General features: G+C 52.9%; 4 protein-coding genes across 4 annotated transcripts; 3 read left to right on the forward strand and 1 right to left on the reverse strand.

Moving 5' to 3' along the window:
• Positions 1-2,843: 2,843 nt before the first annotated feature.
• POX_c03851 (L-arabinitol 4-dehydrogenase) lies at positions 2,844-4,131 on the forward strand (the record flags this gene model as incomplete). Its single annotated transcript, XM_050112738.1, has 2 exons — positions 2,844-3,010; positions 3,138-4,131. The coding sequence occupies 2 exons, from the start codon at positions 2,844-2,846 to the stop codon at positions 4,129-4,131; spliced, it is 1,161 nt and encodes a 386-aa protein (XP_049970294.1).
• Positions 4,132-5,058: 927 nt separating this feature from the next.
• On the reverse strand, positions 5,059-5,478 carry POX_c03852 (uncharacterized protein; the record flags this gene model as incomplete). The annotated part of the gene is made up of 1 exon (XM_050112739.1): positions 5,059-5,478. One exon carries the CDS (start codon positions 5,476-5,478, stop codon positions 5,059-5,061), a length of 420 nt encoding a protein of 139 aa, XP_049970295.1.
• Positions 5,479-5,697: 219 nt separating this feature from the next.
• On the forward strand, positions 5,698-8,780 carry POX_c03853 (putative alpha/beta-glucosidase agdC; the record flags this gene model as incomplete). Its single annotated transcript, XM_050112740.1, has 7 exons — positions 5,698-5,911; positions 6,010-6,617; positions 6,677-6,920; positions 6,989-7,057; positions 7,119-7,586; positions 7,657-7,765; positions 7,847-8,780. 7 exons carry the CDS (start codon positions 5,698-5,700, stop codon positions 8,778-8,780), a joined length of 2,646 nt encoding a protein of 881 aa, XP_049970296.1.
• A 4,131-nt stretch (positions 8,781-12,911) lies between these two features.
• Positions 12,912-14,135, forward strand: POX_c03854 (putative glycosidase crf1; the record flags this gene model as incomplete). The annotated part of the gene is made up of 2 exons (XM_050112741.1): positions 12,912-13,283; positions 13,371-14,135. The coding sequence occupies 2 exons, from the start codon at positions 12,912-12,914 to the stop codon at positions 14,133-14,135; spliced, it is 1,137 nt and encodes a 378-aa protein (XP_049970297.1).
• Between the last annotated feature and the right edge of the window lie 449 nt (positions 14,136-14,584).

Below are 14,584 nucleotides of genomic sequence, written 5' to 3' on the forward strand. Positions count from 1 at the left end.
ACACAGTTTGATCGTCCCCACTACAACGATGGCGCTGGTCCAGCTGCGAAACAATCTTCCATTGGACATTTCAAGGATGAATACGCTCGAGACCTTTTTCGGACACAGACACTGTTCGTGTACATACGTCAAGATTGTTTGCAGATCTATACTGTCTCCTTCATGTATAATTTGTTGTGCCTGACTTCTCGAATATCTGGCAGTCTAAACTTAGAATGCGACCTGGTTACATCTAGTTGACCAGTTGATGCAGGATCTCTGAACCCGATGGTAGCCTCAAGCAATGGGTAGTTGGGCAGTGATAAGGTTGCTTGCATGAATCGAATCGCCCGTCTGATTGTGTCCAGTTACATTATGGCCGACCGAGCGCGATTAAAAGGCCCGAGGTATGGAACCCGATTTTTTTCCAGTTTCAGTATCCCCCATTTGACGGTTGCCAATCGGTCGGCCAAAAACGACTTAGTTGACCACTGGAACCTCGTGCTTGGTTGAATCCAGGCGTCGGCCGCGGAAGCGGGTATTCGGGTAAATTCCGATGACCTTTTAGCCCCTGGATTGGAAGTAAAATTCGTGCAGCATTTGCGCGTGAGGCCTAGATCTAAGATGCTGGGCCCTGATATGTAGTATAGACTTTTATATTTCACGGATACTGGGATTGACGAAATTTCCTTTTCTTCAAAGTACCGCCAGTCCAAGTTCACCGTGGTTGGGACGCTCCGTTTAAAGGAAGAGAGAACTTTTGATAGACGACGGGTCCCGTGCAGGTATGGACGTCTGGTGTAGGTAATTAGGTTGAGGAAGCACCTCAAGATTTACTTCGAGACTGGGCTAGATAGTCTAGGTCCAAAGTGCCTGGGTGCCGTCGAGGTAGGTTAATTCGGTTCTCAATGTCCGGCAGTAGGTAGTTATTACCTATGGTCTTGCTGTAGGTACGTGAGATACCAGGTGTATTACCAAATATATATACTAGGTGTACAGCATTGCCCGGCTTCGTCGACGCCAGACTGATTGGAAGTGTTGACCTAGGCACAGACTGGATCCAAATAGGACCAATTCGATTCGCCGTTGAGCTTTGCACCTCTACCTCACCCACTCAAGTCCACTAGACATTGATCAGCGATGGAGCGCACCGATATCTGGTGGTCTCCCGTTTCCCGACTCATATGCTCATTCCTAAAAGTCGAACAACTTTGTCGAATGAACTTGTTCTCCATGATGGGAATGAACTAGGGGCTCTATGAAGGGATTGAAACCGCCGAAGAAATCAGCCCGAAGGATTTGGGCTACCAACATTGATGCTTGCTGCCCACTCCACCACCAGCGAACGTCTGACTCCACTACGATAAGAACTACGCTCTGCTTCCATGAGCATTATTTCGAGACGGGAGATGACCAGCACTAACCATGCGGAGCAGCACCCGGGGGACTTTTGTTACTTGTTGCCATCGAACTCGATCATTGCATCCCACTTGCCCAAACTACGTTCTTCGAATCTACAGAGCTTCCTCGATTGTGCTCTAGCCAACGGGAAAAAGACAGACTCCTGAAACGCATCTTCTGCGTAAGGATGATGATGATGATGGTGATGATCACGGCTCCGCCATGGTTTCCACCGGGAATTTGCCACTTCGGGGGCCCCCTTCGCAACAGGTGTTGTCCAGCTCTAACACGCGAAGACCATTGAAATGCGAAAAAAACGCGTGACACGCCCACAAGATGCTCAGTAGATCCATCAAGTCGAGAGGACTCCGTTACAATAGGTCGTCAGCCGGGTGCATGCTGGTACTACTGACAGCAGGAGGGACATTTTGCCCGTAGAGAACCGGCAATACAACGATGGATTTGGCGTGCAGGGACAGGTGTCGCATTGCATTTACCCGATAGCCGACTTTCGGACTCGGCCCGGGGGGCACGGCGTGGACGGTGAAGAGGTCACGCGGAGGGTCAACCCGTCGGTGGAGATGTTGGCCACTCCACTGATCTCTGCTGGGATCGTGGCTTTTGGAAGTGGGATGTTCAGCGAGAGGTCTGGTCTCCTGCATTCAAATCATAAACAGGCAGAAGTTGCCTTTTTCCCCCCTCTTCTCTGTTATCTTTCACATCAATATCTCTCCCCCATTTAATTGCTCCAATGCTCAATAGAGTGTACAAGCATTGTCGGCGGGAGGAAGTACTGATTCCATACATTTGGTATAGAATCCTCATAGTTTATGTGTAGATTCTTCTTCTACTCAGACCACCGTAGTGTCGGCCTGCCACCACTCAGGATTCGTATTGCCCGAATTGTTTGGTTGCTCACCTCAAACCACTCTGGTGGTCTCGCCCCAGACTGAAGGAGCCTCCCCCTCACCCCCAATTGAAATTGGAGACCCCCCCCCCCCCCCCCCCGCGGTTAAAATCAGATTGCCCCTCCAGGACTCTCCACTTTTTCTGGTGGACGCAGTCGTCGATAGTCAAGCCTTCACGCCCGGAGAGGTCCAGGAGGCCCAGGGAAGGTACCTCCGGCTCTGCTGGTTGGCTACAGCCGGAGAATTCTGGAGGTGCTACTCCGCGTTCTCTCCACGTTTGCTCGGCAAGATGATGGTCCCGCGATACTGGACGACAGCTTGTTGGGCAACAAAACTCGGTGCGCTTGACGAGAATTTTTTTGGGGGAGAATTTTGTAGTGGTGGTCACCTGGCCGATTCGTTTCCAGTCAAGTGATTTAAAGACTGTGCCTGCCCCTCGTTACACCGATCCTGTATTGTTGATCCTCTCTTGTTCCTCTCTTTCGCTGGCTTCTTGATCCTTTCTCCTTTTTTTTTTCTACTTAACCCCATTTTTCCACACCATAAAAGATCATCATGTCGACCGCTACCACCGTCACCAAGACCAACATCGGTGTCTACACCAACCCCCAGCATGACCTGTGGATTGCGGAGGCGGAGCCCAAGGCGGAAGATGTTCAGAGCGGCAAGAGTCTCAAGCCCGGCGAGGTGACCATTGAGGTGCGCAGCACTGGTATTTGCGGGTAAGATCTTCCCCTAGGCCCGGTGGTGACCTTGGGGAGCCTGTGTGGCTTGGTCCCCAACGGAAAAAGAGTCAAGCGAGGGAAAAATGCGACTGACCGGGATCTTCTGTCTGCGCGCTCTCTCTAGATCGGACGTTCACTTTTGGCACGCCGGCTGCATCGGCCCCATGATCGTGACGGGCGACCACATCCTCGGCCACGAGTCTGCCGGTCAGATTGTCGCGGTCGCTTCCGACGTCACCTCTTTGAAGCCCGGAGACCGAGTCGCCATTGAGCCCAACGTGATCTGCAACGAATGTGAGCCTTGCTTGACGGGACGATACAACGGCTGCGAGCGAGTCGCCTTCCTGTCCACCCCACCCGTGGACGGCCTCCTCCGCCGCTATGTCAACCACCCCGCCATCTGGTGCCACAAGATCGGCGACATGAGCTATGAGGATGGTGCTTTGCTGGAGCCTCTGAGTGTGGCCTTGGCCGCCATCGAGCGCAGCGGGCTGCGCTTGGGTGACGCCACCCTCATCACCGGTGCCGGTCCCATCGGTCTGATTTCCCTGCTCAGTGCCCGCGCCGCCGGTGCCTGCCCCATCGTCATCACCGACATTGACGAGGGTCGTCTGGCCTTTGCCAAGTCTCTGGTTCCTGAAGTCCGCACCTACAAGGTTCAGATCGGCCTCTCCGCCGAGGAGTCCGCGGCGGGAATCATCAATGCCCTCAACGACGGCAACGGCTCCGGCCCCGATGCGCTGCGGCCCCGTCTGTGCCTGGAGTGTACCGGTGTGGAGAGCAGTGTCAACTCCGCCATCTGGAGCATGAAGTTCGGTGGCAAGGTGTTTGTGATCGGTGTGGGCAAAAACGAGATGACCATTCCCTTCATGCGTCTGAGCACCCAGGAGATCGACCTGCAGTACCAGTACCGCTACTGCAACACCTGGCCGCGTGCCATCCGTCTGGTGCAAAACGGAGTGATTGATCTGCACAAGCTGGTCACCCACCGCTTTGCCCTGGAGGATGCGCTCAAGGCCTTTGAGACCGCGGCAAACCCCAAGACTGGCGCGATCAAGGTGCAGATCATGAGCTCCGAGGAGGACGTCAAGGCGGCCTCGGCTGGTCAGAAGATTTGAAGGAGTTCTCTCAGTGGGTGGGGGAATTGATACGAAAACATTGACGATGTCTGGGAGTTTGGAGCATTGCCTTTCGTGATCCTGGTTGATCTGGTCAGATGGAGGGTGGATGAATGCATCCCCTCTGCTTTATGTTATTTTTTTTTGGTTCGGTCTTTTTGGTTGCCATTTTTGCAACCCGATGCTCGTGATATCTAGACATGTTGCCACATGGGTCCTGTCAAGGGGCGCCCGAAATGAAAGCTTCTTCTTTTGAAACCCAGGTCTTTTGACAATCCAATCCAAGAGTAAATTGGGGGCCCGTGTCCGATGATTGAGATGGCGCAAAGGAATCGTCTGAACAGACAGTGTCTTTTTGGTTTCTGCCCATCGCCTGCTGGACGCAGACCACAAGCTGGAACGTGCTCGAGGCTCTCACCCAAAACAAGCGGCAACTCAACTCGACCATCTGTTGAGAAGCACAGCTAGGTGAATTTTGTTCATCGTCAAAATCTTAGTCTTCGTCGAGTCTCTCCGCAATCTTTGAGCTAGGTGCTTGCAAAGGTGAAGCTGGTACACGGCGAAATGGATGCCTCTGGTAAAGGCGATTGCATCGCGCCAAAGCCGACCACGACGACGCTTCCTATTGATGGAACCGCGGCGGCTTCTCGGCAGGGTGAACCTTGTTCTTGTATTGATGCCGACGGACCTGGTACTCGATTAAAAACAATATCGATGCTCGTGATCTGCCGAGAATAATCATCGAGTGCTACTCGCACTAGGATTGTTGTAGCCCCGGAATTCTCTCTCTCTCTCTCTCTGATCGCTGGACTCACTACAGCTTCATCTGCCGTGGTCTTACGTAGACTGCACAACGTGCAAACTACTGTACCAACTGTCCCACCTTAATTTCCCCAGGTCCACCGGACCCTCGGTAGCTCCTCGAGCTCAGGAACCCCACCCCGGTTCGCAAATTGACTTTCTCATCTCCGCCATTGCCGACATCAACCCGGCAGCCAGACGGGATGGACGAGAAGCATCTCGTCGGCGCTTGTAGTCGGCTTCCGGTTGAGCCAAGAGTCCTCCCCGGGACTCATGGCTCAGTCCCACTCCGAGGCGACTCTGCCGATCCGCCAAGACTTCCTCTCCGATAATTGCCCGCGCTTCTTCAGGGTCTCGTCGACGTCGACTGTAGTGGCGTAGGGTCCGGAATTGACGACAGAGGCGCTGTACAACCGGAGCGCTCAACGAGCCATTGGAAATGGCGTCAAGTTCAACGGCCACAGGGACATGCCCAGCTTGGCGGATCTTGGCCGGGGTCCAGCGGCCATTTGTTTGCCTTGTCCCAGGCCCTTCTCGCGCATTCATCGGACATTATCTTCTCCACTCACTCGCTCGTACTGCTTTCCCCTCACCTACAACCCCGGTCCTCCACTGACTGCGGACTTTTGATGCAAGTCATCTGGGGATAGCTGGAGGCGGGGAAGCTGTGCAAATCCACTGGCCACTGAATAAATACCCTCCCCTTCTTCTCACCTCCCTTCGTTCCCTACGCTGAAGCTGCACACTCCGATCCATCCTTTCATCATGCGGGGATCGCTGCTACTTCTGGCACCCCTCGTGGGCGCCGCCGTGGTTGAGACTCGATCCGGAAATACTGATGAGTGCCCCGGTTACAAGGCAGTGAATATCCGCGAGCACGGCCAGTCCTTGACGGCTGATCTGGTTCTCGCGGGTGAGCACTGTGACAGCTATGGCACTGACTTGGAGAACTTGAAGCTCCTCGTCGAATACCAGACTGGTGAGTAACCCTTGGTCGAGCTCTTGCGCATGGAAAGACAGTCATCAGGGTGGCAGTCAAAGGTGGATCAAATTCAAATACTAATCGGTATGCCGCAGATGATCGCATCCATGTCCTCATCTCGGATAAGGACGAGGAAGTCTACCAGGTGCCGACATCGGTTTTCCCTCGACCGGACGCAGACAGTCACCATGGCAGCGACCCCAACATTCGCTTCGACTTTGAGGCTGAGCCGTTCTCTTTCCGCGTTCTCCGTGGGAAAGAGGTCCTCTTTGACACTTCCGAGACAAGCTTGATCTTCGAAGATCAATACCTCAGACTGCGCACCTGGCTTCCCAAGAACCCGTATCTGTACGGTCTGGGTGAACACTCTGATTCTTTCCGTCTGCCCAACAAGAACTACACCCGCACTCTCTGGAGCCGTGATGCCTACGGTATCCCCGAGAACACCAACCTGTACGGCAACCACCCGGTCTACGTTGACCACCGAGGTGCCCAGGGTACCCACGGTGTGTTCTTCCTGAACTCCAACGGCATGGATATCAAGGTGGACCAGACCGATGACGGCCGTCAATTCTTGGAGTACAACACCGTCGGTGGTGTCTTTGACCTTTACTTCCTTGCGGGTCCCTCTCCCAAGGAGGTGGCCAAGCAGTACTCGGAGGTCGTTGGTCTTCCCGCCATGCAGGCATACTGGACCTTTGGTGTAGGTGGATCTTACTGGTTTGGATGGATTTGATTCTGTGCTGACAGCCTTCGCAACAGTTCCACAACTGTCGTTACGGATACCGCGATGTTTATGATGTCGCCGAGGCCGTTCACAACTACAGCGCGGCTCGCATTCCTCTGGAGACCATGTGGACCGATATTGACTATATGGATCGTCGCCGAGTTTTCACCCTTGATCCCGAGCGTTATCCTCTTGAGAAGATGCGCGAGCTGGTCGACTACCTGCACAAGCACGACCAGCACTACATCGTGATGGTTGATCCTGCTGTGAGCGACAGCGGTAAGACTTTTAATCAGTGTGCTTTATTCATCCATGTTAAGCCGATGCTGACCAGGACTTTGCTACAGACAATGGCGCAGCCAACCGAGGCAAGGAGCAAAATGTTTTCCTGAACCGCGACGGAGTGGTCTATCAAGGTAAATTCACCACAGACAACAGTATCTTGTCGAATCTGGAGCATTGGCTGACCCTTCATAGGCGCTGTCTGGCCCGGAGTTACAGTCTACCCGGACTGGTTCGCACCCACGACTCAAGAATGGTGGGATGGCGAGTTTGAGCGGTTCTTCAACCCTTCCACTGGTGTTGACATTGACGGACTGTGGATTGATATGAACGAGGCTGCCAACTTCTGCCCTTGGCCCTGCAAGGACCCCGTTGCTTACTCGGAGGAGAGTGACCTGCCTCCTGCTGCTCCCCCGGTTCGTGACTCGTCGCCTCGTCCGCTGCCCGGCTTCCCGGCCGACTTCCAGCCCGCGAAGTCTTCAGGCAAGGTTCGTCGTGCACACGGCAGCAAGGCAGGCCTGCCCAACCGGGACTTGGTCTCGCCAGCGTACCAGATCGCCAATGCCGCCGGTTCTTTGAGCAACAAGACCATTGATACGGATCTCATTCACCAAGGAGAGGATGGGTACGCCGAGTACGACACCCACAACCTCTACGGTACCAGTAAGTACCTGCCCTTTTCTTAGATTTTGCCCTGGTGACTTGATTGCTCATATGAATGTCCGTTTCTTAGTGATGAGCACTGCCTCTCGCCATGCTATGAGCGTGCGTCGTCCTTCCGTTCGTCCTCTGGTCATCACCCGAAGCACATTCGCGGGTGCGGGTACTCAAGTTGGTCACTGGTAAGTCTGCTCCAGCGACATCATGACATATTCAGCTCCAAGTCCCTATCTAACCTTGTTTTCTTTTTTCCTCCATAAAAGGCTCGGTGACAACCTTAGCGAATGGGAAAAGTATCGCACTTCTATCAGACAGATGCTGGCGTTTGCCGCCATTTTCCAGATCCCCATGGTCGGGTCTGACGTCTGCGGTTTCGGCGGCAACACGACCGAGGAGCTTTGCGCTCGCTGGGCCACGCTGGGTGCGTTCAACCCCTTCTACCGCAACCACAATGGCCTCGACTCCATCCCCCAGGAGTTCTACCGCTGGCCCACGGTCGCGGATGCGGCTCGCAAGGCCATTGAAATCCGTTACCGCCTCCTCGACTACCTCTACACTGCGTTCCACCGCCAGACCCAGACCGGTGAGCCCTTCTTGCAGCCCATGTTCTACGTCTACCCCGAAGACAAGAAAACTTTTGCCAACGAGGCTCAATTCTTCTACGGTGATGCTCTCCTCGTCTCCCCCGTCCAAGATGTCGGGGAGACCACCGTCGACGCCTACCTGCCCAAGGATCTCTTCTATGACTGGTACACCGGCGCCAAGGTCAACGGCAAGGGTGCCACCAAGAAGCTGAAGAATGTTGGCGTCACCGAGATCCCCATCCACATCCGCGGCGGAAGCATCATCCCGCTGCGTGCCGAGAGTGCGATGACCACGAAGGAGCTGCGCCGTCGTGGCTTTGAGATCCTGGTTGCTCCCGACAACAAGGGCTATGCCTCGGGCTCATTGTACCTGGACGATGGCGAGTCCCTCGAGACCAGCAGCAGTGAGATTGAGTTTGAATACAGTAAAGGCCGTCTCTCCATCCGCGGTCTGTTTGGCTACCAGACGAATGTGGCGATTGAAGCTGTCACCATTCTGGGACAGGATCGCCCACGGAAGCAGGCACGTGGCGAGGAGTATGATGCGGCTCGACAAAGCCTCACCAAGGAGGTGAATGTGTCTCTGAGCGGACCCGCGGAAATTATCATTTAGGTTCAGATAAGGGGAATGCCTTCCACTCGGTTGGCTGGGTGCTAGTGAACGGTACATTACATATTTCTAATAAAGAAGCCGTCACAAATTCAAATTATGCCATTTTTTTTTTCAATCATCTCTTTTTCTTCTCACTATATCGTCATTTCCAGGCAGATTGAAGTCCTCCCCCCCCCAAATAAAGAAACCTAAAACTTGACAGGGTGACAAAAAGCTGTCATGCAGGTACCGAACCTACCCGGGCACGGAGCAGGTACCCTTGAGAATCTGCCCAGACCTACTCCTTCGTTCTCCTCCTATCTTCACGTTTACTACCTTTACCCTCGCCCCCAACCTGCCCCAGGGCTCTACTGTGCCTAAACTTCATGATGCAGCGAGCCGTGCAACAACCTTGGACCATCTGTATCACCAGTGTTCACAGATGTTTCACTACGTCTCTCTCCTCAATTTCTTGCTATCGTCGGATTGCCCGCCAGTCTAGTCCACGAGCGACAGTTGTGCCGTGTCGAACAATGATGTTGTCACCGCAGTGGACGTGCACCCCGAGAGTGTTTCCCACTGCGGGATTCAAGCTGCTTGACCCGTCCGCCGAGCTTGAGGGAGAGACACTACCCAATTACCAACCCAGTAGCTCCATTGTAGATATACTGGCAAGCTCCAATTCCGTCAGCAAGCGACGGAAACAACACACGGAGAATCTCTATAGAAACCGTACTCTCAACCAGTGCATAACGTTATTCCAAGGCTACGCATACGGCCCAAGCGGCCATTTCACCGTGAAATTGGTACTTCCAAATCCTCATGCTGATCGGCCTTTTGCGACAAGACTGTCAGAATTCCTTCGCCCTGCCTTGATTTCTGTTTCCCACAAGTAAAGTTAGACCTTTGTCGGGGAGGGCAAAGTGGAATGTCATCGCCAAGGAAAGGCGGGTGGTCTGTGAGAACTGCCCGCGGACGGAGTTTGAATTGATCAAATGGTATCCATCCATTCTAGGTGGGTGTGGATAGAGCTTGAGGAACAATTGAAGTTGAGCGCGATGGAACTAATGAGGATGAGACATGGAGGAGGAAGAGGAGTTGCGAATTAAAGTGAGGTTTTATGGTAGTTGACGGAAGCACTCTATATGCGACGAGATCGAGTCCCTTGAATTTATTCCCATGTCTCGGTTTCATCCCGTTGGACTGGACTTGGCAGATTGATAGTACGGTGAGTGTTGGGGGGGGGGTAAGCAAGTGCCTGGATCGAGTGAGGGGATGGAGTATGGGTGTTCTCTGTGGAATTTCCATGCGGAAATGATGATGAATTGGAATTTTTCAAATGGTCAGAATAAAGACCATTAGACATACAGTGGTGACCTGAATACTATCTCTTGACTTCAAGTCTCTGGGGTATCAGGGTTGGGTGATCCGGTACATGATTGATCGTAGGTACCGAGAGTAGGGCAAAAGTTCTACATAGTACAGGCCACTGATAGTAAGGTAGTGAGTGACAGGTGGGAAAAGAATGAAATGAAAGGTCAACCGATTGGACCAATGTCTTGCAAGTATTACTTGCCAAGTGCCAAGTGCCCTCATGTCCCTGCAGCTGAGCCGACCACTCCAAAAGGGGGGCTTTGACCGGGGTCTGACCGTTGACAGCCATATATTGGGTAGCCGCGCGATAAACTCACATGGACTTACGTCGGGTAGGACCTCTGGGTGGATTGATGTTACGTAGTAAGAGACCAGGGGTGGCTGCCCGAGTCTGAATCAACTTCTGCACTTCTGCAGGTGACTGACGAATGAAGTCTCATCACAATAGGCTGCATAGGGACGAGCAAGTCAGACTCTGCGGGATAAAATGGTCTGCCTAGATATGTGTGCGGTGGGCAATGCAGACTAGAAGTGGTAAGCGAGATGTGGACAAGAGACTACCAATCTCCCAGTCACAAATATGAGGCTCGAGAAGGAAAGGAAAAAGTGGATTAACGGACGGAAGTCCCAATGAAAATGGCAAAATTTGGGCTGGGAGGAGGACGATGATGATCAAAGCCGAATTACCGGTCTGGTGGAACTGCTGGCCAGGAGAAAAGGTCCGTTCATCTGAGCCTCTTCTCAAGGGCACCGGAAGAAACTGCATCGAAGCCACGAGAATAGACACAACAGTCTTTAGTTCTCTCTCTCGTAGGTGATCAATAACGCTCGAATGTACTCATGGAGCGGTCGGAGAGTACTTGACCATTTGACTATTTGCTCCATCTGCTTATCTTCAGGTCTGGTGTGACCAAACCCCAAGCTTTTTTTTTTTTTTTTTACTTTCCTTCTCTTTTTTCCCCCCTTCAAGAAAGACGAAACCCAGCCTCGCAACTGATTGAACTGATCAAGATCTTCAACCATGGGATGGTTCGGTTACAACTGGAGACCCGGGTGAGGCTGAGGTCCCACCTATCACGGTCGGGTGAGCTACTGCGAGAATCAATCCGTCTCTTTAATTAGTACACTTAGCGCCTTTTGCCGGGTTGTCATTTTGCCTCTGATCGAGGCGTGTGTACACGAACTGTCCGGCAGCTGCTACCGTGGGATTTCTGCAGCAACATCAGCTGCAGATGAATGACTGCGTTGACGCCATGGTAGGCTGATGGCGTGTCTCACTTCTGTCTCTGGTATAATTAGTATGAGCTACATCATGTCTTGCTTTCACTGGCATACAGCTGTTGCTGTGTATGATCTGTAATTAGAAGAAATTCTCAATTTCACATGGGTTCACTTTCTTCAGGTTGTGCTGGTATAGCCTGGCAGTCTTGTATACACGGCAGAGATACAGAGACGGAAGGGTTGAGTGGCAGGGCGCAACCCCCCCCAAAAACACCTCACCGAAGGAGGCTGGGAGTTGGGGCTGGGGGCGAGGGTTGGGGGTCTCTGCATCTGAGGGGCATGAACACCTTGCAATGTGTCGAGGATCCAAGACGTTCAGTCCTTATTGTATTCTCTCAACGTGACTTGCATGGAGAACTCCCTCGACTGTCAAGATGTGTGGACACAGAATCCCTCGAGTTGGGCGAAACATTCCAGGGATCATGCGACCCCCCTGAAGGCCTGCCACGAGAGGAATCATGTGATTTAGCTGCACCTGACTGTCAATTGGAGATGAGCTTTGATGTCTCACGTTTCTGCCACTTTCCCAGTGAAGGTTTCCCCAGCAGCTCCCACGGTGACTCCACCTGTGATCCTGGGTGGAATCAGTGGGTGCCTTGCGACAGGAGTACCAATCAGACTCTCGTGATACCGAGCGTGGATCACCTTTTCTGAAGTTCCGCCAGGCTTCCTCCGGACCGAGCTGACGCTAGAGCTGAACTAACGACCATTCGGTCGAACTAACCACCGTTTAGGGGCGAGCGCAGAACTCGGCTCCATGCCTGCACTGGGTTCCATGAAGGCCATGCGGCAGCGGCTGCTGCTATTGCTGCTGCTGGCCTTGCTAGATGTGCCATTGCAGCCGATGTTGGTGAACCCCTCCTGGAATTACTCCTATTCAATTTTTTATTCCTTTTTTTTTCTTTTCGATTTCTCCTTGAGGGGGCTGACGCCTAACACAAGGAGTCTAGCGTGAGTGAAAGGGCCGCTTTGTCTCTGAATCTGACCCTTTGATGGGATAGTGGCTCACTGGCTCTCCCACTCATTTCCATCCCACTATTCCTAGAGGAGACTCTCCGGACTTCCCGAAATTGTGTATAGCCACTTGAGATGGCTCCTGGTGCCAATAATAGGCCACCGATCTAAACGCCCTGGCTCTAGCTGCGGCTGGCTTTCACTGCGGAGGACCCGCGATACAAAAGAGCTCCCAGCGCCCGCCAGATCTTGACCGAAACCTTCTTATTTTTTCTCTTGCATTGCATCTCACTGATCAGATTCCTGTCGGTCATCTTGAGTTTCTTTCTTCTTTCGTTCAAAAATTCCAAAAAATCCCATTTTGGGTTCAACTGTCAGCTCCACTCGCTATAGCTGCGTGATCACTTGACGGCATTTATAACATTCGCTATTTCTCTTCACATCAATCACTCCCAGCCCCCTCCAGCTCTATTTTATTGACTCTCCATCCGCCTTGCTTTATCTTAATCGTTTTTGCACACCTCTCTCGCATCAATCATCAATATGCCGTCATTCTTCAAGTATGCCGCCGTGGCTCTCGCTGCCGCCGCTCCCTTTGCCTCGGCGCAGACCTTCACCGACTGTGACCCGCTGAAGAAGACCTGCCCAGCCAATGCAGGCACGACAGAGACCAAGATGAACTTTGACTTCACCAAGCCCTCTGGTCTGAACAAGTGGAAGACCACGGCGGGCAAAGTTAATGCTGGCCCCAATGGTGCTGCTTTCACCGTTGCCCAGCAGGGTGATGCACCGACTATCGAGACCGACTTCTACATCTTCTATGGTGAGGTCTCGGTGACCATGCAGGCCGCCCCGGGCCAGGGTATTGTCAGCTCTATTGTCTTTGAGTCGGATGATCTGGATGAGATTGACTGGGTAAGGAATCCCTCAGGCCCAACCCGGTCATCACGATTCATTCCCCCTTATGATACCGCCAGGTCATGCTAATAGTCGAAATCACAGGAGGCGCTTGGTGGTAACACTGCCCAGATTGAGACCAACTACTTTGGCAAGGGTGATACTACCACCTACAACCGGGACACCTGGCCCGCTGTGGCCAACCCTCAGACTACCTTCCACACCTACACGGTGAACTGGCAGAAGGACAAGACAGTCTGGTCGATCGATGGCCAGGCCGTCCGCACTCTTCACTACTCGGACGCCTCTGGCGGTTCTCGTTACCCTCAGACCCCCATGCGCGTTCGCCTCGGTGTCTGGGCTGGTGGTGATCCCCGCAACGGCAAGGGTACCATTGAGTGGGCTGGCGGTGCCACCGATTACTCCCAGGCTCCCTTCTCCATGTATGTCAAGTCGGTTTCCATCACCAACACCAACCCGGCCGACTCCTACACCTACACCGACAACACTGGCTCCTCGGACAGCATCAAGATCAGCGGTGCGGGTGCCCTCAGTGAGACTTCCGTCTCCTCGGGCTCCGTGAGCGCAACCACCTCGAATGTCAGGTCCAAGTCCACTGCTACCGGTACCCACACCACCATGGCCACCACCGTCCAGACCTCTACTTCCAGCCAGGCCACCACTACTAGCTCTACCTCCACCGAGGGCTCTTCCAGCTCCAGCTCCTCTTCCGGATCTGCTTCTTCCAGCTCATCCTCCAGCTCGGCCACCCAGGCTGTCCCCTCTTACAACGCTGCTCCCAGTGTCATTGCCAGTTACCTCGGCCCAGTCTCCCTCCTGGGTCTCGTGACTGCTCTCCTCCAGCTGTAAGAAGCCAAGAGGATAGCGCTGCAACCGGACTCTCGATTTGAACATTCTCCCTGTTACTTTGCTTGATATCATCGGTTTTTTTCCCCCAGCATTTTCTTGACACGCGCATACCCCCTCCCTAATCACGTCAGTACATTGTCTCTCACGAATCAAAGCATACTGGGCTGGATCTGGGCTCTTGAACATGAGGGATGCATGCTTTTGTGTTTTTTTTTCCAACTTTCATCCTCATGATGTATCTTTTTGATTCCCCCTTTTCTATCTCTTTTCTCCCCCATACAATCTTATTTCTTAGATATGGCAAAGACTCTTCATGATTTTGACTCTTCCTACCCTTTGAATCTGATCTGGGATACAGCGGCTGCTTAGTCGCTTAATTCTCTTCTCCTTTTCCCTTGTCATAAAATCTCCTCCATCCAAAATGTATCTATCTAAACCACCCGCATAAT

This window comes from Penicillium oxalicum, chromosome III, assembly GCF_001723175.1.
Source record: "Penicillium oxalicum strain HP7-1 chromosome III, whole genome shotgun sequence".
Taxonomy (NCBI): Eukaryota; Fungi; Ascomycota; class Eurotiomycetes; order Eurotiales; family Aspergillaceae; genus Penicillium; species Penicillium oxalicum.